Source organism: Schistocerca serialis, chromosome 4 (genome assembly GCF_023864345.2).
Source record: "Schistocerca serialis cubense isolate TAMUIC-IGC-003099 chromosome 4, iqSchSeri2.2, whole genome shotgun sequence".
Classification (NCBI taxonomy): domain Eukaryota; kingdom Metazoa; phylum Arthropoda; class Insecta; order Orthoptera; family Acrididae; genus Schistocerca; species Schistocerca serialis.
This window is the reverse complement of record NC_064641.1, coordinates 467,667,922-467,694,351: the sequence shown is the minus strand read 5'-3', so window position 1 is coordinate 467,694,351 and position 26,430 is coordinate 467,667,922. Positions and strand designations below refer to the sequence as shown.

General features: G+C 37.0%; 1 protein-coding gene across 2 annotated transcripts in view; it reads left to right on the top strand.

Moving 5' to 3' along the window:
• LOC126475111 (1-phosphatidylinositol 3-phosphate 5-kinase) overlaps positions 1-26,430 on the top strand; it is a 372,610-nt gene that overhangs the window by 233,375 nt on the left and 112,805 nt on the right. For both annotated transcript variants that reach the window (XM_050102696.1, XM_050102695.1), the window contains exons 18-19: positions 11,826-12,001; positions 14,803-14,931. In XM_050102696.1, the coding sequence (XP_049958653.1) occupies positions 11,826-12,001; positions 14,803-14,931 (305 nt within the window). The remainder of the gene's footprint in view (positions 1-11,825; positions 12,002-14,802; positions 14,932-26,430) is intronic.

Genomic DNA, 26,430 nt, shown 5'->3' with positions numbered 1-26,430 from the left:
ATACCCTTTGTACCCTTAACCCCACTCCCCATCCCCCGGGCTTCAACTATAGCTTGAGCTTGTCCTCCATGTACCTATCCCCATCCCTGTTCTCACTGCAGCAGTACACATTCCTTGTACTTTGCCAATATACTATAATCTTTTCCACTTCTCTAACTTTCTCCCCACCCCCCCTCACTTCCCCCATCCAGAACAGCCTCCTGACTCAGTACCTACCCTATTCTGTTCCCACCACATCCCTACACACACTCACAGGTAGCAGAATGTGTTCCTCCCCTACCTAGCTCTCTCCCTCTCCCCCCTCCCCCTCTCTCCCTCCCCCTCCCTCCCCCCCCCCCCCCCCCCCTTCCTGCCCCATGCTGCCTTCTACCCATCACTCACCTTAAATTGCTGCTCACGTTGGACGCAGTCGTAGTTGGGCCACAGTGGCTGAAGACAGTGGCCATGTGTTTGGAGTTGTGCTTTGTGTGCGTGTGTGTGTTGTTTCTTTGTTTGTTTTCTATTTTGAAAGGACTTTTTTGTCTGAAGGATTAGATTAGATTAAATATTTAGCATTATTTTCATTGTGCCTGTCTGTGAGACAACACTGCCTGTTTGTCATGAGTTACAGTCTATACTTTTTCACAATATTTTCATGCTTTTTGGTAATTCCATCAAACCAGAGGTGTTACAGTTTTTAAACTGTTAGTAGCATTCTTCTGTTACCTTACATACTAGTATATTATTTATTTTACTCAGGTGTAGGTCATCCTTTTTCCATTGTACCACCTGCCCTGCTCATTACACAATTTATTTATTCTGCTTAATCATTACATAGTGCTCTGCTGTCTTCTTCCCTCATTTATTTTAAAGTAACCTATTGTATTTAGGACCTGTACTTGATTCCTGAGCTGCTTCAACTCTTGTGTCTTAAGTGTACTCCACTATATGTGGCCACAAATCACCATTCAGATTTGAGCTGCTCGGGGGAACAAAATGGTAAGCGCCAAAATCACAGTTTCGAGATACAGCACATCTAAAGTTTCAATTTATCTGCAAATCTGAATATTTTTTTTGAACAGTCCTTTTATTCTGTAGTGATTCTAACATCTATCTTCTACTATACAGACATAAATGAAACTCAGAACTGACTATAACAATTGAAATATACAAAAATTATTACATTACCATACACCATTAACAACACATAGTGATAGAACATTACATATTAAATTTTACAGTAAGTCTTCAACACTTTACTGAAACTGCAAAATCATTCATCACTCTCATTACTAATGTCTTTTTCATCCAAAACTGTTGGCTTTAGTGACAGGAAAAATCCATGGTGGACAGGAGGTATGTAATTTACGAGCGACAGGACGTCAGCAACTTTCTTCTTTTCAATAAGCCTTGGCCCATTGTATTTAAGTCGAAGCGTAGGAACTGGTCCTTGCCTTCCACATTTCCTGGAGCTTATTTCATGCCAAATGTCATGACAAAATGTCTCGCTGATGAATAAAGATGATGGATATTCGGAGGTCACCTTACACCTACATACTTTCCTTAGGTTGACATCTCGACCATCAACTGTCTTCTTTCTGAAAACAAACGCTTCTTTAGAGTGTCGTATTTGATAGAAATCCTCTCTTTTCATATTATATACAAGCAATGGATTCTTCTTAGCCGACTGCTTGATGATCTCGCCCACTGATCTGGACTGTACACATCTTGTACTTGTCGGCGAACGTAACTTTCAGCTGTCGCGAAATCTCTATCGGACAGCAACATTGCCCACTCACGGGGTAGTGGTGTTCAATCACACGAAATCTACCAGTTGAAATTAGATATTTCCAAAACAGTACCATGTTCCAGTTCTTATTTTGGCCAAAAAATGTAGCCATTTTAAAATAACCTCAAAATTAACGTACATCAGGAACATAATGGTATGTACATGCACTTACCATTATGTTCGTGAAACGTACTAAAGACAGCATATTTACAAAATAACATACCTCTGAGTCATCTGAATCGTTAGGAATGTATTCTGGATCCCTTCGAAGATATTAGTATCATTGGAAGTATATTCCTTGTCTTCTGCCATGTTCACTGTTGCCATAATCTCGGAGATGTTTTTACTTGCCGCCATTCTCTCTGTCACTTACCATTATGTTTCCGCCAGACGGACAGTGGCGCTTACCATTAAGCTCCGCCCTGACATCTCTTGAGTGAATTTGGAACTACTAGTAAGTTTACTGCATTGTGCATCCCACAGTTGGTGTCATTAGCCATCTACCGCAAAATACATGGCGATGGAGCTTACCATTGTGTTCCCCCGAGCAGCTCATTTATTACCCACATACTATTCTGCTGTAGTTCCAGATATCATTACCTGGGTTTCATCAGGATTTAGGATGGGTTCCTTTCCCTTTCTTTCCCCATTTTATGTGACATTGCTAACAGCCAGCATCTATGAAGTTAGTTCTCAAAAGAAAAAATGTTTTTGTTAATTTACTTTTGCTGTAGGTCTGTAGTAGTGAACTGCCCTGTGTTTTTGGTTATGCAGCATATGGTATTGTACATATGTTTTGATGAAACAGACTTAAACAAATTCATAGTGAGCTAGGATATCTTAATTATAAGCTTCACCTGTTTCTAATACTTAAAGGAGGACAGTAGTGATTATCTTGTTACTTTTATGCTACTTAGAGTGTCATTAAGTTGTGATATTGAAACTTTACCCATGATCTGGTAACATCTTATAAATGCAAATGATATTTTAAAGTATTTTTTGTTTTTGTTTTATTGTTTCATATTTGCCCAACTTTGTTATGCAGTATGAATAGGACTTAAATATAAAGTTTCATGGTTTTTATTACATTTGTCATGAATTGTTATGGACATGTTCATGAAAAGTCGGGACTAATTCTTTCTTCAAAACAGTGCTTAGGACAGAACAGTTTAAGTAAATATAATTTTTATAAAAAAGAACTGTAAGAGAAATAGCAGCTGTTGTACAGAAATTTAATTAATGAATAACACAGCAGTTAACTGAGAGCATTACAACCATCACCCAGCATAGTCTATAAAGAACACAAACTTTTATGAGGTCCTGGCAGCAATTTTTATTCCTGGTGCCTGTGGTGTCAAACAGAGTACCCAAGATGCTATTTTGTATGTCCCTAGTAGACCCACACACTTCTGTATGCTTAATATAGGTGCAAGATTGTCTGATCTCAACTTCAAACCTACCATGTCATTTCTTTCTAAAAATATTTAAAATCATCATTTGACATAACGTAGAGGTATGATGAGCTCTACATCTGTCCGTTTCTTAAACAAACACTTTCATGGATGTTGACATTAAGTCATCTGCTCTGAATCTTATGAAAATATCATACATGTCATATAAGTTAACCTGAAATGATGACAAAAAACTTAAATCTATGCAATTATTGTGAAATTGTTGACAGAAATCTGTCATATTTGTTCCACCACTTTAATTGCAACTGTGTATCAGAATCAAAATAGACTTATTGCAAACATCTTTGGGTTAAAGAGATGTGTTAACCAACAAATTAATAACTGGCTGAACCATCTTGCCAACAAAATAATCATTATGCTCCTCTGAAGTTGTAAAATAGAACCTGAAATGGTAACCTTACTTAAATCTGTATATGTTTCTAAAATATTTAAGCTGACATTTTAGCCTGAATTTTTCTTTGAGTCAGTGTTAGCTGTGTCATAACATGCATTTACTGGATTTATAACAGAACCAGACTGTTCAGCTATGTCATAATGCGACCCTCCAGGCTTATGATGGCAGACTCCAGTTAGATAATGCTGTTACTTACTGCTAGATTTTCCTTCAAGTCAGCATTGCTGCTGTCACTCTTGACTTTTAAATTAGTTTGAGGTTGTTTTATATTTTTAAATAAATATTCGATTGCTGCTATTAATTTTCCAGTTGTCATATTTTTTATGTGAATTGATCATTACTGTTTTCAAAAGAAATGAATGTGCTGTCCTTTTTATTCTGTTAACTCACTAACACATTGCTCCAAAGTCGCAAGTATTCACCGTGAAACTGCTGTTATGTCCAAATTTTTTTTTCTTTTCTAAAATACTTAACTGGACTGTCGTTTCTGAGGCCTGTTTGACATTTCCAAAAATTCCTGTTCCAAGAAATCTTTAATCTGTTTCAGGTCATTATTTATATCCCTGAACGACACATTAACTTCATTCTGTAGTGAGTGACACTAATTACTTCAGGATGTAACTCATCCATCAAGATAGACAATGCTGTCTGCTGTTTAGAAGTCATACTACATATATCAGTTTTTTCATTATGTGATTCAATTATTATGTGCTTTGTTAGTATGTATTTCAGTCCTTAAGTTATTCAATTGCATATTTAACTAAGTTATTAATTCTGCTTAACCTTAATACACGTCTCTGTCAAGGACTTCAAAATTAATATTCTGATCTTCGATACTCGCATATAGTTCCATTTCTAAATCCTCACCTTAAGCCTTCAAATCAGCTTTTACATCCACCCTTAAATCTGCTCTGAGATGAATGTCAAATTGCTCAGCCTAGTTTGTCAGAAATTCCCTTAAACTTTGCTCCATGCTTCTCTTTAGTGTGGCATACCATGACTGTAATACTAAACCTGTAATTAATCTTAGTCAGTTCTTACCAATGAAAGTGTTATTGGACAGCTTTGTTGCCAGCAACCAAAAGGGAAAAGCTTTGATAAACAGATCCACTTCTGATTTCCCACAATACGCAACACTGTTCGATACAGTTCGCCAATTTCTACTGGCATAGCTCGCTGTGTTGTGATGTTGATGAGAAGTTGGAAGTTGGACTTGAATGAACTGCTTTGCCAGATGGTGAGTGTGTGATTGTAAGCTGTCATTGCTGCTGGATGATAAGTGGCCCATGTATTCACAGTTGGATGCTGGGCTGTAATCACGAAGTGATGAAAGAATGTGGCCCTTAGAAGCCGCACTCAACGATCTTCCGACTCATGGACTTTTTAGTTCTTCTTCAGTATAATTGTAGTCAGTGGATTCAATGATGGGTCATTGACTACACAATTTTTCTTAATAACTTTTCATCACAGTGTGGTAATGACTTTTGCACTGTCGTAACCTTGGCTGTTGACCCTGTTGCTAAGGACAACAGCAATATATTTCACTGAAATTTTTCTTCAACATTATTCCTTTCTTTTTAGTTTGTATTTATTTTACTCTTCTCATGCCAGTTTCATCACTTTTTCAGCACAGGAGTATTCTGTGTCTGTCACTTAGGGCACCAGAATGTCATGTTTCCTCTTGTGTAATTTTTGGTACAAAAGTTTAAACCCATGTCTCTTCTTTTTGTACTCAGACTCTGTCTCCTCTACAACTTCTTGTGTGCTGGAAACTGAGAAATGTTTGCCAATTTAAAGCTCTTCCAAGTGATCATAACATTTCTCCAGAAACCTTCGTGTATCATTTCTTTGTTTGCATTAAAAGAAACAAGTCATAACAGTCATAACATGAGCTATTAAATGAATTTCTATGGCATGACATGAATGAGAGATCTCTCAGGTCTTAACAATTAAGCTTCTTTTTGTTCCCATGATGTGGTGCCAATTGTTATGGTACTCATTGCTCTATGGTACATGACACACCTCCAAGCCAGGACAAAATTGCATGGAAAAACTGCACAAATCAACAGGTACTGCGAAACGTGATAAAGCAGCTATTGTCATCCTGCCTTGCAGAATTGCTGTGTCCTTCCGCATCAGTGCATAAATGTGGCAATCCTCCCAAAGCATACAAATCTTAACTAAATATTCAAACTAAAAAAATATTTTCGTGTAGCGATCATTGTTCGTGGGTACTATCGACGTTGGGCTCACATCACTTCACCTAACTTATGTGTTACACAACACCTCAGTAAAAGGTGTAATTTAATTAAGGATAATATCTAATGCCAATCTTTAGAACCTTATGCAGGAAACCATTAAAAAAGGCATACTGTCAAAACTTTCGCAATACATGAAGTTTGTTGTGAAGAACTAGTGATAATTTAAAAATAGTTGTAGAATTTATAAATATAAAACTAAAAAACATTGTCTCCACTATATTCAGTTTAACATTACTTTAGCACAGAAAGGAGCAAAGCGTGCAGCATGACTTTTATTATGACCTCCCTTGGGAATTAAATTGCTGGCAGAAAATGAAAACAGTTTCAGAAACACACTGAAATCAGTTCATTTTGACAACTCCTCCTACTCCCTTTGTGTGTCTGGGTTACATTTATTAAATTTTGCATTTGTTATTTCAACATTTACTTACTTTATTATGGATTATTATGAAAGTAAATATCCAGTCATGTAAATGCTGCACATAATACATCCACACTGAGAAACTGTATATTTATAAATGTACTGACAAGATCAATATCAAAGTGAGTTTTCACAAATACGATCTACAGGACATGTAAATAACTAAACTAACTTAAGATTTATGGACATGTACCCCAGAAATGTCAGTTACTGAAAAGGACTTTCATATCTTGAGGAGGACAGCCCAAAGTCTACAGTACCTCAGTAGGGTTGTACTCTACTATTCATCTGTCAGATCTCTTCTCCACTTATTGCACTGGAGCTATAACTCCCCAAATTAGATTATTCTGCCAGACAGTTCATAACTCATTCAGTGATGGAGAACCTTCAAGAATACATCAGCAGAAAGACCCAATAAGGCATACAACTTTGAAATACTACACTGATAAATATGTTTCATAAACATTAGTCTCTTTGTCTGTTATTAATGAAGAACATTGCTTGAATGACTAAATGCAGGGCATGATGTTTAAGAAAAAAAAGAAAAGGATTAAGAATATGGTGGTAATAGTAACAGAAAAGACATGTGAGGAATGTTACATAACATTTTGGGAGATGATTATCAAGTAATTAGTATTTTAAAACCAAATATGGGCTCAGTGATGTCACCTGTGGTTTACACCCCCGCAGGGAAGATCAAGTGATTATGATTAAGTATGGATTACTTGTCTCGTTCATACAACTGAGAATGGTATCAAGAACACCTTTGAGAATGCTCCTCATATTTGAAAGAAGAATGTGGCACTCTTCTACCAGTCCAACAAGTCTTGAATCACAAGGGGGGAGAGACATTTACATATGGATGTGACTCTTGCATCACTCCTCATTCAGCTGTATCAAATGTGGCATTGTCTTCATCAGAATATTTCTGAAAATAGGGGAATTGCCAGCAGTATCCCATCTTAACAAAATAATAATCATTTTAGTCCAATGATTTGCAATGTTTACTATGTGTCTTTATTGCAGGTTCAACATCGACATGCAAACTCCGCAAAACATTGTGATGTGGGGGGCAGAGGGTACTTTCCATAGCACCACATATTAATATTTCTTCTGATTTTATTAATTAATTAATTAATTTATTTATTTATTGTATTTTTTTACATGGAGACACCAACTGGTGCCTTTTGCAAATGTCATAGCATTTTTTTACAAGTTTAGTACAGTCATATATACATATGTGATTACATATACATGATAAAAATGTATCATTGTACCTAGTAAGGCACGATATTGGGTGTTACATCGTACCTATTACAAATATTCAGATTTTACACAACTATATATAGTTATAGTTATAATAGAGGGAAACATTCCACGTAGGAAAAATATATCTAAAAACAAAGATGATGTGACTTAACAAATGAAAGTGCTGGCAGGTCGACAGACACACAAACGAACACAAACATACACACAAAATTCAAGCTTTCGCAACAAACTGTTGCCTCATCAGGAAAGAGGGAAGGAGAGGGAAAGACGAAAGGAAGTGGGTTTTAAGGGAGAGGGTAAGGAGTCATTCCAATCCCGGGAGCGGAAAGACTTACCTTAGGGGGAAAAAAGGACGGCTATACACTCGCGCACACACACACACATATCCATCCACACATATACAGACACAAGCAGACATATTTAAAGACAAAGAGTTTGGGCAGAGATGTCAGTCGAGGCAGAAGTGCAGAGGCAAAGATGTTGTTGAATGACAGGTGAGGTATGAGTGGGGCTGAAGGTGAGGCCTCCCAATCCGAAACCTCTGTCCTATCCAAAGGCCTCACCTTCAGCCCCACTCCCAGATTCAACCAATCAGCCCTCGTCAAAGATTTATACACTCGTACTCTCTGTTGGAAGTATCACTTTGCCACGAAGAAGAATGATCCTAATCCTACCCCTAATGATCCAACTCCCCAAGACACTATCCAAATTGAACCCTGCCTGGAACAGTTCCGTCCTCCGTCACAGCGGGACCCACCTCCTCTTCCTCAAAATCACCCTCTCCAAACCTTCCAGGAATTTCTGACTTCCAGCCTTGCCTCTCAATCCTTCTCAAAAAACCTTAATCCTACTCCCAACATCACCACTGCTGAAGCCCAGGCTATCCGTGATCTGAAGGCTGACCGGTCCATCGTCATTCTTCCGGCAGACAAGGGTTCCACAACCGTGGTACTTGATCGTCGGGAGTATGTGGCTGAGGGACTGCATCAGCTTTCAGACAACACCACATACAAAGTTTGCCAAAGTAATCCCATTCCTGATGTCCAGGCAGAGCTTTATGGAATCCTCAGAATCTTAGGCCCCCTACAAAACCTTTCACCTGACTCCATCAACCTCCTGACCCCACCGACACCCCACACCCCTACCTTCTACCTTCTTCCTAAAATTCACAAACCCAATCATCCCGGCCGCCCCATTGTAGCTGGTTACCAAGCCCCCACAGAACGTATCTCTGCCTACGTAGATATATATATATATATATATATAATAGAGGGAAACATTCCACATGGGAAAAATATATCTAAAAACAAAGATGATGTAACTTACCAAACGAAAGCATTGGTGTGTTGATAGACACACAAACACCCACACAAAATTCAAGCTTTCACAAGCGACAGTTGCTTCATCAGGAAAGAGGGAAGGAGAGAGAAAGACGAAAGGATGTGGGTTTTAAGGGATAGTGTAAGGAGTCGTTCCAATCCCGGGAGCGGAAAGACTTACCTTAGGGGGAAAAAAGGACAGGTATACACTCGCGCACGCGCGCACACACACACACACACACACACACACACACACACACACACACACACACATATCCATTCGCACATATACAGACACAAGCAGACATTTGTAAAGGTAAAGAGTTGGGGAAGAGATGTCAGTTGAGGCAGGCCCTTCAGTATATCCTCTCTTCCCGTTACCCACCAGGCCTCAACCTCCGCTAATTTCGAGTTGCCGCCGCTCATACCTCACCTGTCATTCAACAACATCTTTGCCTCTGTACTTCTGCCTCGACTGACACCTCTGCCCAAACTCTTTGCCTTTACAAATGTCTGCTTGTGTCTGTATATGTGTGGATGGGTGTGTGTGTGTGTGTGTGTGTGTGCGCGCGAGTGTATACCTGTCCTTTTTCCCCCCTAAGGTAAGTCTTTCCACTCCTGGGATTGGAATGACTCCTTACCCTCTCCCTTAAAACCCACATCCTTTCGTCTTTCCCTCTCCTTCCCTCTTTCCTGATGAAGCAACCGTTGGTTGCGAAAGCTTGAATTTTGTGTATATGTTTGTGTTTGTTTGTGTGTCTATGAACATGCCAATACTTTCGTTTGGTAAGTTACATCATCTTTGTTTTTATTTATTTTAGTTTAATATTAATATTCATTTAAAGAATATGAACACTTGTCAATCAAGAAATATTCCATTCACATATGGAATGCAGGAAAAATGGTTCTTTAAATGCTTCTGTACATGCTATAATTAGTCTAATCCTGTCTTTGCAGTCTCTATGGAAACAGATGCAGTAAGCTGTAATATATCCCTAGATTCCTCACTTAAAGCTGGTTCTTCAAATTTTGTAAGTGGTCTTTCATGGAATAATTTGTGTCTATCTTCAGCTGTCAGTCAGGTCAGGTTTTCCATCATTTCTGTGACAGTCTCTCATGGGTCAAAACAAAGCTGTGATCGTTTGTATACATTCAGCATCCCTCTTAATTCCCTTTAATATGGATCCCATACACTTGAGAAATATTCCAAGATGGGACACACAACCATTTTGTATACATTCTCCATTGTAGACTAATTGAATTTAGTCAGTATCCTACAAATAAACCAAAGTCTGTGGCCCGGTTCATCTATGACTGAGCTTGTGTGATCATTCCATTCCAGGTTGTTGTTGTTGTTGTTGGTTGTTGTTGCTATGGTTGTGGTCTTGCATCTGAAGACTGGTTTGATGCCAGTCTTTGTGCTGTTCTATCCTGCACAAGACTTTTCATTTCTCCATAATTACTACAACCTACATTCATTTGAACCTACTTACTGTTGTCAAAACTTTGTTTCCCAATTATATATCCTCAAAAATGCTCGACTGATCACAATAGCAACTTATTAATATTGTGTTCATAAGTATACTATGTTTTTGTTTACGTTTTCTTTTGTGAATTGAAGAATTTTATAAACATTTAATGCAAATTGTTGCACCATGTCTTTCAAGATCATACTGCATATTTGTTCAACTCTTTTCAAAATAAATAACTGCACCATCAGCAAAAGTTTGAGAGTACTATTTGTATTGTCTACCAGGACACTAATATACGATTTGAACAGGAAGGTCCTCTCATTGTTCCCTGGAACAGACTGGAAGCTGCTCTATGTCTGTCAATGACTATGGTCAGCAGAAAGAACCAATTACAAGTTTGTGCCTAGCCTAGATACTGAGCCTTGCCTGAATAATCTCATTTGTAGCTTTTATTCATAGCTCGAACATATTTGAGTTTCTTATGTTTAGTAATAGGTACACAACCACTATTTCCCATTATCCTGTCCTTTGAACTTTAAGGTCCTAAGTTGTCATATTGCTAAAGCACCTCGCTCGCTAGGTGCATTGCCCAAGTGGAAGACAGTGTGTTTCCTTTCTCAGAGTGGTCTTTGTTGTATTTGCTCATGTAGTTGGCCGAGAAGACTTGGCAGTTTTATTTTACCCTTTATGAGTTAATAAATAAGAAGAAACCCTTTTACATTTCAGAAAACTCTAGCCATAGTGTTTTCAGCAGATTAAATTAACCCTTCTTTTTTACTTTTTTACATACGACTGTCAGTTTGCACACACTGCTCTGCGTACAGTTTCATTGTGGCATGAAGTGATGAACGAACATGTCATACAGAGTAAGAAATCGACACACAAAATCAATTTTTTTCTTTTTTTTAAAAAAAATCTTTAAACATTGTGTTATTTTCTCATTTGCTTTTGGTAAGCATTCAACAAATGTAGCACCCTTCATGGACAAATTTAATTCTTCATGTAAAATGTGCCATAATCTTTCCTCTACTATATCTACAGTGTCAGATATTTTATAATTGCTAATCATTTAATACCATATTGTGCTTTTTCTAGATGATTTCATCTGTTGTGGTTCTTTTGGGATATCCTTCAACTGAATCGATTCAGGCAGTGGTAACGGTCACAAGAAAATTATTGTGGGTATTTTGATTTCATGTGAGGCCTGTGTTGTGAAAAATAGAGTGAATGATTTCAGTCACTCCACAATATATGCCAAATGGATTACTTTCTCAGAAATATATTACTATCATCAGCTGTGGATTATGTTCTAAATTCACTTGACCAACTGCTTCATATTTCCCAAAGCCAAAATCCCTCTCTACGGGCAAAATTTTTCATATTTTTCTGAACCACATGGGAATGTGTTGTTAGAACAATTTAAACATAATTTGTGTTCAAACTTTTCAGGTACACTGGTATCACACTATGGGAAATCTGTCTGCCACCTCCTGTTATAGAAATGAGTTACAATCCCCAACAGCAGAGCAATGTCATTGAAGAGATAAAAAAATTAGCCCTTAAGGGTTATGATGTTTACAGTAGCATATTAGAGCGTCTTTGCTCACTGGCAGTTGATGCAGATGGTAAGGATTTGTGCCAAATTATTTTGGCACTTTATCTTGTTCTGTATTGGCTTTCTAGGCTCCGCTATTTTGTGGAGACTAATTTTGTATTTTGTTCTATCTATCTTCCTGTAAATTAAATTACGTTGCTTGCCTTGTGAAATCCAGTAGACTATTAACCTTAATGGGACTTGACATTGTCACACAATCTAATTGATTCAAATATCTCATTAAAATTGTCAAGATTGCTTTAAATCCGTACATACAGGGTGTACATAAGGTCCGGGAACACTTTCAGTTATTTATTGCACAAGAACCAAATATTGTACAGATATCATACACGTGTCATTTTGAAGAGAAACCCTGAAATTTTTTTTTCCAAGTATATCACCACAATGTAGTTTGATAATTTGCTGATAGTCAGTGCTAGTTGCAAACATGGCGATTTCAGGTGCGGGTTGAGCATTCTCTGTGTTGGAGTTCATGAAATGCCCTCCCCGATCACCAGATCTCACTCCGTGTGATTTTTTTCTGATGGGGGACACATTAAAAATCTGGTGTATGTACCGCCTCTACCGCGTGATGTAGCAGTAGCAGAGCTCCTGGAGAGAATACGGGAAGCAACTGCGACAGTCGATGATGCCATGTTGGGATGGGTATGGCAAGAATTCGATTACCATATTGACGTCTGCAGGGTCACTCATGGTTCTCATATTGAATGGTTGTAAAAATGTATGACATCTGTGCATTGTTTATTTATTGTGCAATAAATAATTGAAAGTGTTCTCAGACTTAAATGTGTACATCCTGTATTATAAAAATAGATATATGTATGCGTGTATGTTCCACATCCTCTAAACCACTGGAACAATTTCAACCAAATTTGGTACATATAACCATTATTGTGACTCAGCAGTTCCTGTTGGGATAAGGACCACAGGAGATATGATGTCATAAACACAGAGATGCATGAAAAACTGTCACATTGTGTGTGACATTTAAATTTATTACTTCTTTGCTGTTTACTCTGTTCACAACACATTTTGCAGACAGTATCCACATATCTCACTGTACATACTTACTTAAGAAATCATATTGTATTGCACATAGACCAGGATATATGATGCCATAAAAACTGAGATGTGTGAAAAACTGCCGGATCATCATGACATTTAAATTTATTACTTCTTCAGCACTAACTATTTGCAAAATATTTTGCAGATAGTATCTACATATGCCGCTGAAGGTAAATACACAAATATATCATTTTACAACTGATAGTTCAAGAGACATGACACCATAAACACTGAGATGCATGAAAAAATGTGCCATGCATGAAAGTTTAATACAGTTACTCTGTGCTACTTAGACACTCCCGCAGTTGTGTCAACTTAAGGAAATCCCTGACACCAGGCAGCGCTTTTGACAACATTTAATTGTGAAACGCAGATAGTTGTAGGCAAAAACGATAGCCGTCTGTAGGGCGATGGAGAAGCATTGCCGTAGAGACATTTACAAAATTGCATTGCAGACATGCAGAGCAGCTGCTCCCAGCATACAGAAACTGTTGTATTATTTAAAAGGTGTTTTCACAAATACTTGGAAATAATTTTTTTATATTACACTACAAACACAGTTCATTTTTTTGTTTTTGTTTCTAACAGAAAATTGGAAAAATGAGCATCCGAACAATGCCAAGTTTGTCAGCTAGTGTAATGATAAAACTGATCAGTTTCAGTTGCTAAGCAGTCATTATCAGAAATGAATCTGTTTTGTTGGAAGGTAATGTGTCGCAGCCATGGTGTTTACACCTCTGTCACATAATACAAAACCCATTAACTTTATCATTATTTTTAGTGTGACAGAGACAGTTTTATTAAATATTTTTTTGACAATCATAACTAGAGAAACAAATTCAAACAGTGGAAAATCCAGCATGGAATAGTAACAATATTATGGAAAGGACAGGGGTTGTTATTCAACATATAGCAGAGGTGTTGAGTTGCAGATAGGCACAGCAAAAAGACAGTGAAACACATTAGCTTTCGGTCAAAAAGACCATCATCAGAATTAGACAATGTACACACACACACACACACACACACGCACGCGAATACATGGAGACACATAGAGGCTGGGGTCTCGCGCGCGCGCGCGCGCGCGCGCTTGTGTGTGTGTGTGTGTGTGTGTGTGTGTGTGTGTGTGTGTGTGTTACTTGTCTAATTCCAGTGAAGACCTTTTTGGCCAAAAGCTAATGTATTTGACAATATTTTTGTTGTGCTATTGTTGTGTGGTGAGTTACAGTCTATCCTTTTCATAATATTGTCATTAACTAGAGAAACCATTTTTTGTTTGATCTATCATATATGATCTGAAAACTACTTTTAAGAACTTGATGGGGTTCGACAGTGTGGAAACCCTTTCACTCATTTGGTATTTGGGACATACAGAATTTAAGTAACAGTGTTGAAGAATGGATGAAGCATTTTGCTGTCCATGGAATGCTGTGTTAGGTATAAATGCGCATCTGACTGGCAACTATTTTTGATAAAATTATTTAATTTACAAATGATTTTATCAATAATTGATTGATTTCATTGTTATATTAGCCCATGGGTAACTATTTTTGTTTGTTGTATGGGAGGCAGCCAGGAATAAACTGGTTCGTTTTGTCTATACATTCGATTATTTGATTATAAATTTTATGTTATGAGGTATCAGATGAGAACCTAAATTGTCTTTAGAAAGTATAAATTAATAGTTAGAGGCATATTTATGTACATTTCACTGTATCATTTATTGTAAGATTGTACTTTTTCCAGTTAGTGCTTTGAAACAGATATTGATGAAAGAGCAGGCTTTGTATAAATCAAGAATTGAAGAAATTCAGCTGAAACTGACATCACCTACTCTTGAGGCAAAGAAGTTGGCAGGAAAAATGGCTGAACAAGGTAAGTTAGGTCATCACGTTTAAATTGTTGTCCAGTTGCATCTTTCATCATAGTCCAAACAGAATTTATATCATTTTTTAATGGTAGTATTGAATTTATAGGTGAGTGGTAACTAAGAGTTGCAATTGTTTGCCATTTATAGAAAATATACCTTCAGTTATGGATGTTTGTTTGAGAATTCAAAGAATTTGACAACAATATTGTGAATGATTGATTGATTTATTTATTGACAACAATCTTTGTCAATGATTTATTTATTTATTTATTGATCCATCTCTAATCATCACCCATGCAACTGATGTCATCTTTTTACAAACATTGTGTAGCTGCATAATAAAGTTACACATTTTGAACATAAGAAAGGAATATACCGTACAACCCCACTTTTTTGTTCCTGGAATTAACATTCCGTCAAATTTCCTATGTTCACAATGTTAGTTTGTACCCGATTTTGCGTCAACATATTTATAATTTTCCTGCGATTTACGCATTATGAAAAAATATTCATCGAGAAAAAAACGCTGGCATGGTGCTGGCCATCCAGTAGTGTTTACAAATATTACATAGTTAAGTTTCTTGACACCCGGGCACTCTACTCAACAGATTTGAACCAGTAATTTTGTAAAAGTTGGAACAATTCGTGCTGTATCTCCCACAGCAGCCAAACACTACTTTGTATGGTGGCTGATGGGAGTAACTAGGTTGGTTTGAATAAAGATATCGTGACCATTCACAACCAATTCCAAACAGTCTACTGCACAACTGAAGTTTCACGATTGTTGTGATCATTGTGACACCTTTGTCAAACCATATTTAGTGTGTTTCGGCATTTGACCTCGTGCAGTGCTAGTTAATACTGTTATTCACTTTGCGTTGCCCAAATGTTTTTCGTTTAAACGCAACACCAGTTACACTTTTTTTTCTGAGCAAAACATGTTTTGAGAATTTATTCTCGTTATCACGTGCAGTATTTTCATATTATTTTTTGTGATGTTACACAGGCAGTGTGACGATAGTTCGCATGTGTGTGGTTTTCTACATAACTGAGGAGGCACAGTACCTGATAACCTCAAAAAGATGACTACAGTGCATGAGAGGCAGAATAACACATATTCAAACACCACACAAAATACTTATGTACATATTTGCACTTGAAAACTAGAAAAAATTCTCAAAACACATAATTAAGAATGAAAAAATATGTAACTAGTGCAGTATTTCATTATTTAAATATGGTAAAGAATGACAGCTGCAGGCTTTCCAAAAACGTCAATTATGGTGTTTGAAATTGAGTCAAACATTTCTACTTCCCAGACAGTTATCAATTCCAGCTAAATCAGCTTTTATATTAGATAATAAACATTTATTAGATAATTAAAAAAGTCTCTGATAAGTCTTTTGATGCCTGTTGTGTCCGTATTTCATACATAAAGTGCAAAAATGCAAGGGGGGGGATCCTATACATAACTTTTACAGCCTTAAACGTTATTTCCCACGTTACATTTTCCCACATTTTATCCCTCTTTTTTTTAAATTCCCTTGTAAAATTGGGGTTTCACAGTATATGGTTTTTAGTAGACACATGTAATAATCATTAAATATAAATGTGTCATATAGAATGAAAAAAGAAACAGTATGTCAATATAATGAAGATGATAGACTGTTATTCACTATATAGCAGAGGTGCTGAGTCACAGACGGGCTCACACACATATGATCACTGTCTCTGGCTGCTGAGGCCAGAACAGTGTGTGTGACACAATGCATATGCTGAAAAAAATGTATTATGAAAGTAGAGCATGATAGCATGACACATTAAAGTTTTAAGAAATCACAAATAATATAGTGGTCAGATTGTACAGCAGTTTTAGTAGATTAGATTTTTGTTACATATTTTAAATTCTACTATCATGTAGTAGGCTTTTTGCAACATTTTAAAAAGCTTAGCAACTAGGATGTGAATCATTTGTCTTTGATGTATGTCATACTTATGTATAGACTCTCTCAGTTCATGTCTGGCTGCTGTTCCTGGATATACACCAAGCAGCTGAGAATAAACAGGGATGCAACTGTCAGTATTTTGAACTCCTTAAAGTATTCCCTATGTGGTATGTGATTTCGTAAAAATTCTTTTTGCTCCAGAGGAGTTGCCCTGTAGCAGCACTGCATTCATAAGTGGGTGTGAAAACAGGCATAATAAGAGTTCAGCAATAGCTTGTCAGTCACCCAAGTCCCAAGTTTACTTAGCAGTTAAGTGATTCAGGTTAAGTTCTTGTATACATTGTTAGTGTGAGTTCCCCTGGTTAATTTTGGATCGAGATGACTGCCAAGAAGCTGAACTGAGGCACTATAGTTGTCATTGTTATACTGCCTAAAAATAATATTTACAGTTGTAGAGCTATTAATTTGTAATTCATGTGCCTGAACTTATACTGGATATTATGAGTTGTTCTGCACCTTTCTGCTTGTGTGCGTATATGACCCTATCAAAGGTAACAAAGTTGTGTGTGTGTGTGTGTGTGTGTGTGTGTGTGTGTGTGTGTGTGTGGGGTGGGGGGGAGGGGGGGGGGTCATTAACTGATTATCTGCATAAAATATGGACTTATATGGTATCACATCAGGTAAATGATTTACATAAATTATGAAAAGCATAGGTCCAAGCATGGAACTTTGTGAGACTCCTCATGGGACACTCAGATTGTCTGATTATTTGTTAAAATGTGAATTTTACTTTCTCTCGCTTAAATAAGATGTAATGAGAAATACTAACTTGCCTTTAAAACTATAAAAGTAAATCTTTTTAACAGAATTCTGCAGCTGATAGAATTGATAGCTCTACTTAGGTCTCTGGATGTGGCATTTACAGAAAGTTTGGATTCAAATGCCACAGAATTCAAGAAACTGATATTTTCCATTGCTATCGCTGTTGATAAGCCAGTTCTGAACCCGCACTTTGAATCACTAAAACTGTTGTTAGCAGATGGTTGTTTATGGATTTGGAGTTGCCTGCAGTATTCTACTAATTTCAATAGAAATTGCTCGATAGTTACTAGGGCATGAATTATCTCGTTTTTTTGTAGTGGTGTGACCAGTGTCATTTTTTAACTTGCTGAGAAAAAAACATTGGTAAGTATTCCTTTTACAAGTAAACAGATTGGTACATTATGTGTCTCTTTTTTTAAAAAAAATACTATATTACATAAACCATAAATGGATTCTGCTTTTGAGTTGCTTAATGTTGCAATGGATTTCATGATATCACGTAACTGGACATCTTTCCATTCGGATTCAGAAGATATATGTTCAAAATGTCGTAGAAGAAGGCAGCATGCTTTGGATGTTTTTCACATTTGTAATTTGACTCAGTTGCTATAGGAGAACTTACGCCTCAAGCATTAAGAAAATGGGCACTGAATTCGTGTGGTGTGATATTAACATTATAGTTATCGCTTTCATAATCCTTGCTTCTCCTCAGTTCAATCTTTACAACATTCCAAACAGCTTTACACTTGTTGTGTGAGTTATTAACATAATTGTCATTTTCCTCATACTTTGTTAACCTGATTTCTAATTTATATTTATGCTTTAACTTGATGTGACTAGCTTTGTTTGCTTTATAATTTTTATATGTATTATAATAAATCATAACTAATGTTCTAAGCCTCTACAGAGTGAGTGTGAACCACTTAGGCATGGATGTAAGGTCATGTTTTTAAGATGTTGCCTTATTTCTTTTCAGAACCTTTGGACAACAGCTCTTAGAAATGTTTGCGAGTACATTGATAAAAACAGCAAAGACATTCTCACTGTTCTCATTTTCAAGCAGGAAGTCATTCCATGTAATAGTCTACTATTTTACTCCAGTTGTCAGTATTGATCATACAGTAGCCTAATATGCTTTGCTTTGATGTAGACTGATATAGACTTGTTAATTTTAACTGTATACCTTGATAACCTGTAATAAAATAAGTATTGAACCACCAGTCTTAGGACTGAAGACCACAACAACAACAACAACAACAACATTGAACAACCATAACTCATATAGATCTTTTTCAGCATGCGTAATGATGGTATCAAGACATGATGACTGTCTTGTTGGGTTGTTGTTAGCACAATATAGATCATGTAATCTTAACACATTAAGTAAGTAAGACTGAAAGGATGAGGGAAGACACGTATGGGTGGTGTTAGGAGGATTATGGGGAGGGTTGACCTCATTTCAGGACATAACATAAGAAATTCATAATTCTGGACTAATATATTGAAAATTCAAGGCCAGGATGGTTTTGGATTACAAAGAGAGTATTTCTGGGTTGTTTGGAAGTAAAAGCTATACTATTAAGATTTTTTGGATCTGATGGGGAAGAGGCTGAGGAGAGATGAAGTAGCTACCAGAAAGGTTTGATTTATGACACTGCCAGTGGGGTAGTTAAATGGGAAGAAAATCTGGTAGAGGTTACTGGAATAAATGTTGATAGATTCTACATCAGATGTGGTTTGTTTACAATAGATACTTAGGCTGTGGGAAAGGATCATTTGAGATGGAAGAGATGGTAGCTGTCAAGGTGGAGATAGTGTTGCTTTGTTTTGTGTATGCTAAAGTATGGAATTTAGCCTCAGAAAGGAAAAGGTCAACAAGCTGGAAGGTGGTTTGTGAATTGATGCAAAACAAAGTAAATATCAGTTGAAAAAATTCATTAACCTTTTGGAAGAAAAGGAGTAGTTTTTCTTTATAATGAGCTAAAATCAGAAAAATTGAGTATGTTCTAGGCCATAAAACATAGATTCTGGGGATTAAAGTGTGCCCCTTTTACGAGGCCCAATAAAATAGTTGGCATAGGGCAGAGGGGTTGGACCTAAATTAGTGGTTACTAGGGTAACACATTCTCTCTAGATTCTATCCTTCATCTTTGCCTCAGGCAAAGTGGTCACTCTGAAGCTGGGCTCTGAGCTAACATAAATCCCTTTGCAACCTACATCATTTATTTTTTCTTTTTTGTCATAAAGAAGGAAAGTATAGTTCAGAAAGCTAAGAGTGATGTCTTTAATTATTTTTTTGTGTCAGTTAGCTGATCTGTATGTTGTACTTCTTGAAAGTAAGTGCTACCCAGTCTAATGTTTCGACAACTTAAAGTGTGAGTGTGGGTCTGGGTTATACTGATTTATTTCCCCAAACCCAATTCCACTTCTTTACGAGATGACTTACTTGGGGTTTGCAGTCACTCTTCTTTACTGGATAGGCAGCTGCTGGAAACTCTCTTGACTTCTTCTCCATCATATAACGCTAGATATAGAAACTCCAAGCCTCTTTCTACTATTGAAATAAGTAGCCATACAAACTTTACATTTCGTCAGTCAGCGATGTGTTTGACTTTCAAGCACAATAAAAATTCTCACTTACAACTTAATATGTAGCTTCAGTAAGTCTCTCCTACAGTCGTATGTTAGAAACAAATTGATTTACATTCAAAAGAAAGTCTGCTTAGACACCATGACTTTCAGAAAAGGAGATTGAAAAAACATCTTGCCTCTAACAAGGCTCAAAGTTGCATATAGATTCCATGGTTCCTCCATACACACTCACCAACACAGCTATGGATTGCCCGACAGGTACTTGTTGGTACCGTTCGACCACCGCATCTACTTTCTTCCCGCGACTGATTTTAAACCTGCACACACAAACATGTGACGCGCGGTAGGTAGGATTTTACCATCCCACACTTGTATCTGGAATATTGCGTGTTCAAAATGGTAGAAGGCTGAGTGGTTCTAGAATTTACGCAGAAGTTATCGAATCACTACATAATGCCCCCCCCCTCCTCAGACCGAATCACACAATATCACTCATAATAAAATTTCATATCTTAACGGTATACATTTCTTAAATATGTTTATATACATATCTTTCGTTTGAGTAACAATTCTCTGTCCTTTCTTGTGCAGTCTTTCGGTTATTTTTTCTCTACTCTTTTCTTATTTTACTTTGTTAGTAAGACATGAGCATTTATTCGTTATTTTAGTCAGCTTTGCTAATATTTAGTAATTGTGAGGATTCCCCCCCCCCCCCCCCCCGCCCCTCCCCGCCCCCAATCATAAACTTCAGGTGTTTAGGACACGCGAGTAAGTTTTTTTCTATTCTTATCTTTTGTACTACCTTTTCTGTAGTATGAACTATTTTCACTATTTGTAGCTTGGAGGAACTCTGAGCAAAGTGAAAGTGTTCTTTTGACACTCATTTACTTCCACAAAACATAATAATGCTAGTTGTCATAGAATTTACACTTTCCAGAATAATTCCTATAAAATTTTTGACTTTTGTTACGATACTGTCCCCTTCTCCTAGGATCAGCACCTATTCCTTGCTTGTGGGTTGACCTTATGAGAGCACTTCCTCTTTCCATTCTGGCAGGTACTCCCCTTACAAAACATCTCTACATTTGGGCCACAGATCGTCCTATCTCCACGTAGGTATATCTGCCATTTATACTTAGTGAATGCCGGGTACACTCCCTTATCCTTTAGGAGTAGGCCTCACAGTTCATTACCCTAAAGTACATTTCTAGGTATACCATAATTAAGTATCCTCTGGTAAAGCTACAAATCTATTTTAAACTTCGTATTCGTTCTTTAATATATCATTCATTCCCTAGAGTCCTTCCCTACTTGTCAACTTCTATACTTCCAATAGATATTATGTCTATATATGCTACTTACGTCCCACTATCCTTCATTTCATCAGAGTTTTTATTGCACTGATGTTGTTCATTTTCTTTCTTTGCTCACGCCTCTCTTAATTATCCATTACTCATTACTTCTTTATAGGTGTTCATTATGTATGTGCAACTCTTTTTATGTATATTCGATGTAGAACCGTCATAACTCCCCATACATGTGCGCGTAATACCCTATGTACACACCTTTTCCCGTACAACACCTGGCGATTGTCACATCGTGACAGGCTTTGTCGTGTTGTTGTTGTGGTCTTCAGTCCTGAGACTGGTTTGATGCAGCTCTCCGTGCTACCTTATCCTGGGCAAGCTTCTTCATCTCCCAGTACTTACTGCAACATGCGTCCTTCTGAATCTGCTTAGTGCATTCCTCTCTTGGTCTCCCTCTACGATTTTTACCCTCCACGCTGCCCTCCAATGCTAAATTTGTGGTCCCTTGATGCCTCAGAACATGTCCTACCCACTGGTCGCTTCTTCTTGTCAAGTTGTGCCACAAATTCCTCTATTCCCCTATTCTATTCAATACCTCCTCATTAGTTATGTGATCTACCCATCAAATCTTCAGCATTCATCTGTAGCACCACATTTCGAAAGCTTCTATTCTCTTCTTGTCCAAACTATTTATCGTCCATGTTTCACTTCGATACATGGCTACACTCCATACAAATACTTTCAGAAAGGACTTCCTGACACTTAAATATATACTCGATGTTAACAAATTTCTCTTCTTCAGAAACGCTTTCCTTGCCATTGCCAGTCTACATTTTATGTCCTCTCTACTTCGACCATCATCAGTTATTTTGCTCCCCAAATAGCAAAACTTTAAGTGTCTCATTTCCTAATCTAATTCCCTCAGCATCACCTGACTTAATTCGACTACATTCCATTATTCTCGTTTTGCTTTTGTTGATGTTCATCTTATATTCTCCTTTCAAGACACAGTCCATTCCATTCAACTGCTCGTCCAAGTCCTTTGCTGTCTCTGACAGAATTACGTTGTCATTGGTGAACCTCGAAGTTTTTATTTCTTCTCCATGGATTTTAATACCTTCTCCAAGTTTTTCTTTTGTTTCCTTCACTGCTTGCTCAATATACAGATTGAATAACATCGGGGGGATGCTGCAACCCTGTCTCACTCCTTTCCCAACCACTGCTTCCCTTTCATGCCCCTCCACTCTTATAACTGCCATCTGGTTTCTGTACAAATTGTAAATAGCCTTTCTCTCCCTGTATTTTACCCCTGCCACCTTTAGAATTTGAAATAGAGTATTCCAGTCAACATTGTCAAAAGCTTTCTGTAAGTCTACAAATGCTAGAAACATAGGTTTGCCTTTCCTTAATCTTTCTTCTAAGATCAGTCGTAAGGACTGTATTGCTTTGTCTTATATAATTTAATGTTTGCATAGAAGTGTATATTTGTGTATATGTGGATGTGTGTTCGTGCAGTCTTGATTCTTTGGCCTTCTTATCTAAAGATAAGATGTAGGTTATTAGTAACCACAGAAATAAGGAAGGACGTCAGCTATAGAAGTTTATGAAAATGGAAAGAGGGAAAGATAGACAGGTCCTCAAGATGAGAAGTAAGAAAGGAAAAAATAGATGTGGTTGCTAGGATCGAAGAAGAGAAAGAAGATAGCCCCAAAGACAGGAAACCCTTCTCACCCCCTTTGCCCAGGATCCCTACCTCTCAGGTACTTGAGTGAGACGCCGGAGGAGGTTTGGTGTTAAATCATCTCCTACAGAAAGGACTTGTCCCACCTTCACCCTTTGAGGTCCCCGAAGGAAATCCTAGCAACCCTATGGAAATGGCAAATGAAGAAGAATCAGGCACACTTGTTTGTGAGGGTTGTTTGAAAGGTGTGATGGATGCTTTGTGTTAGTCATGATTTATCTTTCCTTTTAAATCAGGCTTTTAGCTACAATACACAAAATTTATACAAACCCTTCCACCTATATCACATCTCATAAAAGGTATTAAATACTCTATACAAAATAGAAAAGCTATTCACTTCGGTATAACAATTGTTCAGTTAGTCACATCATATTATGTTTTCCACAAACGTAATACTCTGTTCAGTTTATTTCATCTGGACATCACTTTTTTTGTGATACTCTTATGTTGTTCTTTATTTTAGGTCATATTCAGTTTTTTAAGCAATAAGATTATAGGATAGTTTTACATTTTAAAGGAATTCGGAGCAGGAAAACTATTTGGTTAGAAACACCAAAAACAACTCGGGATCCAACAGTCGTCACTGTGCCCCTTAACTCAGAATGTTAACATCCATAGGGGATATACAATTTTACATCCTTTACTTTGTACTTCCCGTTTTCTAATCTAGTTGTGGGATCTACTAAAAGTAATGTCTGAGGATGGACCACAGTTTGTACCTGGTATGGTCCCTCACATTATTGAAAAAACTTATAAGTCTCAACCAGGTCATCGACTTGGTACTGAGGTTCCACAGCCTTTTCATTATGCTTACTTACTCTTTGTTATGCTTTTCAATCAAATTCTTAGAAATTCTTTCTTGATTAATGTCGTAATTGACACTAGGTTGTTCAGTCCAAATAAAATACTTAATTAAAGGTTCTCCTACAAAATGTTTGCATATAACATCTAAAGCTGTCAACCCAGTCAATAAATGGGTGGGGTCATTCATTTAGGATAAGTTCAAAGTCCCTAATTTTCATTGCCCACAAAGCATGTTTTTAATGGCAATATGTACAACATAATTTCCCAATTTCCTTCATTACCCGTTCCCATGCATTTGATGACTGGTTATAACTGGATATTAACACTTGTTGATTACTTTCCCATGCCAGGAATTCTCTAAACTCGTTGCTCACAAATTGTGGTCTGTTATCTGTAAGAAACTGTTTTGGTTTACCTACTTCTAGAAAGTATTGTTCTAAACAGTATATAACTGTCTATGTATTTTCTCTCTTAATAGGATATAGTTTAACATATTTTGACCCCTCCTCAATCGAACACACGATATTTTATACATAATCATTATGCAACTAATATCACACATAATAACATTTTATATTTCAACAGTATCATTTATTTTCTTTCAGTAACAGTGAACAATCTTTCACTTTCTGTTTCGCTATTCATTTTTATTTTACTTTGACGTTAAGATATGAGCATTTACTCATGGTTTTAGCCAGCTTTTCTAATATTTAGGAATCGTGAGAACTTTCTCTCTTTTCTTTATTTTCTTTTTCAATCAAAAACTTCAGGTGTTTATGATGCATGAGTAATGTATTTCCTATTCTTATCTTTTTGTACTACCCTTTTCCTAGTATGTACTATTTTCATTAGTTGTAGCTTGGAGGAACTCTTGGTGAAATAAAAGTGTTCTTTTGACACTCATTTATTTCTACAAAACATAATAATGCAAGTCGTTCATAGAATTTATACTTTCCAGAATATTTCCTATAAAATCTGTGACTTTTGTCACGATACTGTCCCCTTCTCCTAGGATCAGCATCTACTCTTTGCTTGTGGGTTGACCCTACGAGAGCACTTCCTCTTTCCATTCTGGTAGGTACGCCCCTTATAAAACATCCCTGTTTTTTAAGCCACAGGTCGTCCTACCTCTACGTAGGTATGCCTGCCCTTTATACTTAATGAATGCTGGGTACACCCACTTTATCTTTTTTGAGTAGGCCTCATGGTTCATTACCCTAGTATACATTTCTATGTATAAATTATTTAAGTATTTTCTGGTAAAGATATAAATCAATCTCAAGCTTCACTTTTATTCTTTAATACATCTTTACTCCCTAGAGTCCTCCTCTACTTATCAACTTCTATACTTTCAATAGATACTATGTCAACATATACTATTCATGTCCCTCTATCTGTCAGTTCATTAGAGTATTTATTATACTGACATTTCTTATTGATCAGCATGATTAACATTCTCTCCTGCTTTCATTTCCTCTCTTTGCTCATGCCTCTTTGTTAGTCTATATACACCTTTCCTTACGTATATTCGATGTAGAACCGTCATAGCTTCCTATATATGTGTGCATATTTCTAGATGAACCCACATTTTCCTTTACAACACTTGGCGGTTCTCACATCGTGTCATTCTTTCTAGTCTGTAATTGTATGTTTGTGCCTAAGTGTATACTTGTGCATATGCGGATGTCTGTTCTTGTAGTCTGATTCTTCGGCCTTCTTATCTAAAGATAAGATGTAGGTTATTAGAAACCATGGAAATAAGGGAGGACTTCAGCGATAGAAGTTTGTGAATATGGAAAGAGGGGAAAAAATAGACAGAACCTCAAATTAGAAGTAAGAAAAGAAACAATAGTTGTGGATGCTAGGATCAAAGAAGAGAAAGAAAATAGCCCCAAAGACAGGAAACCCTTCCCAACCCCCTTCCCCAGGATCCCTACCTCTTTGGTGTTAAATCATCTCCCACAGAAAGGACTTGTCCTCCCCCCCTTCCCTCCCCCCTTTGAGGTCCCTGAAGGAAATCCTAGCAACCCTATGGAAATGGCAAATGATGAAGAATCAGGCACACTTGTTTGTGAGGGTTGTTTGAAAGATGTGGTGTGTGTTTAGTGTTAGTCATGATTTATCTGTTCTTGTAACCATGCTTTTAGCTGCAATACCCACCCCTTTCAAAATTTATACAAACCCTCCCATCTATATCACATCTCATAAAAGGTATTAAATACTCTATACAAAATAGAAAATCTATACATTTCGGTATCACAGTCGTTTAGGTAGTCACATCGTATTATACTA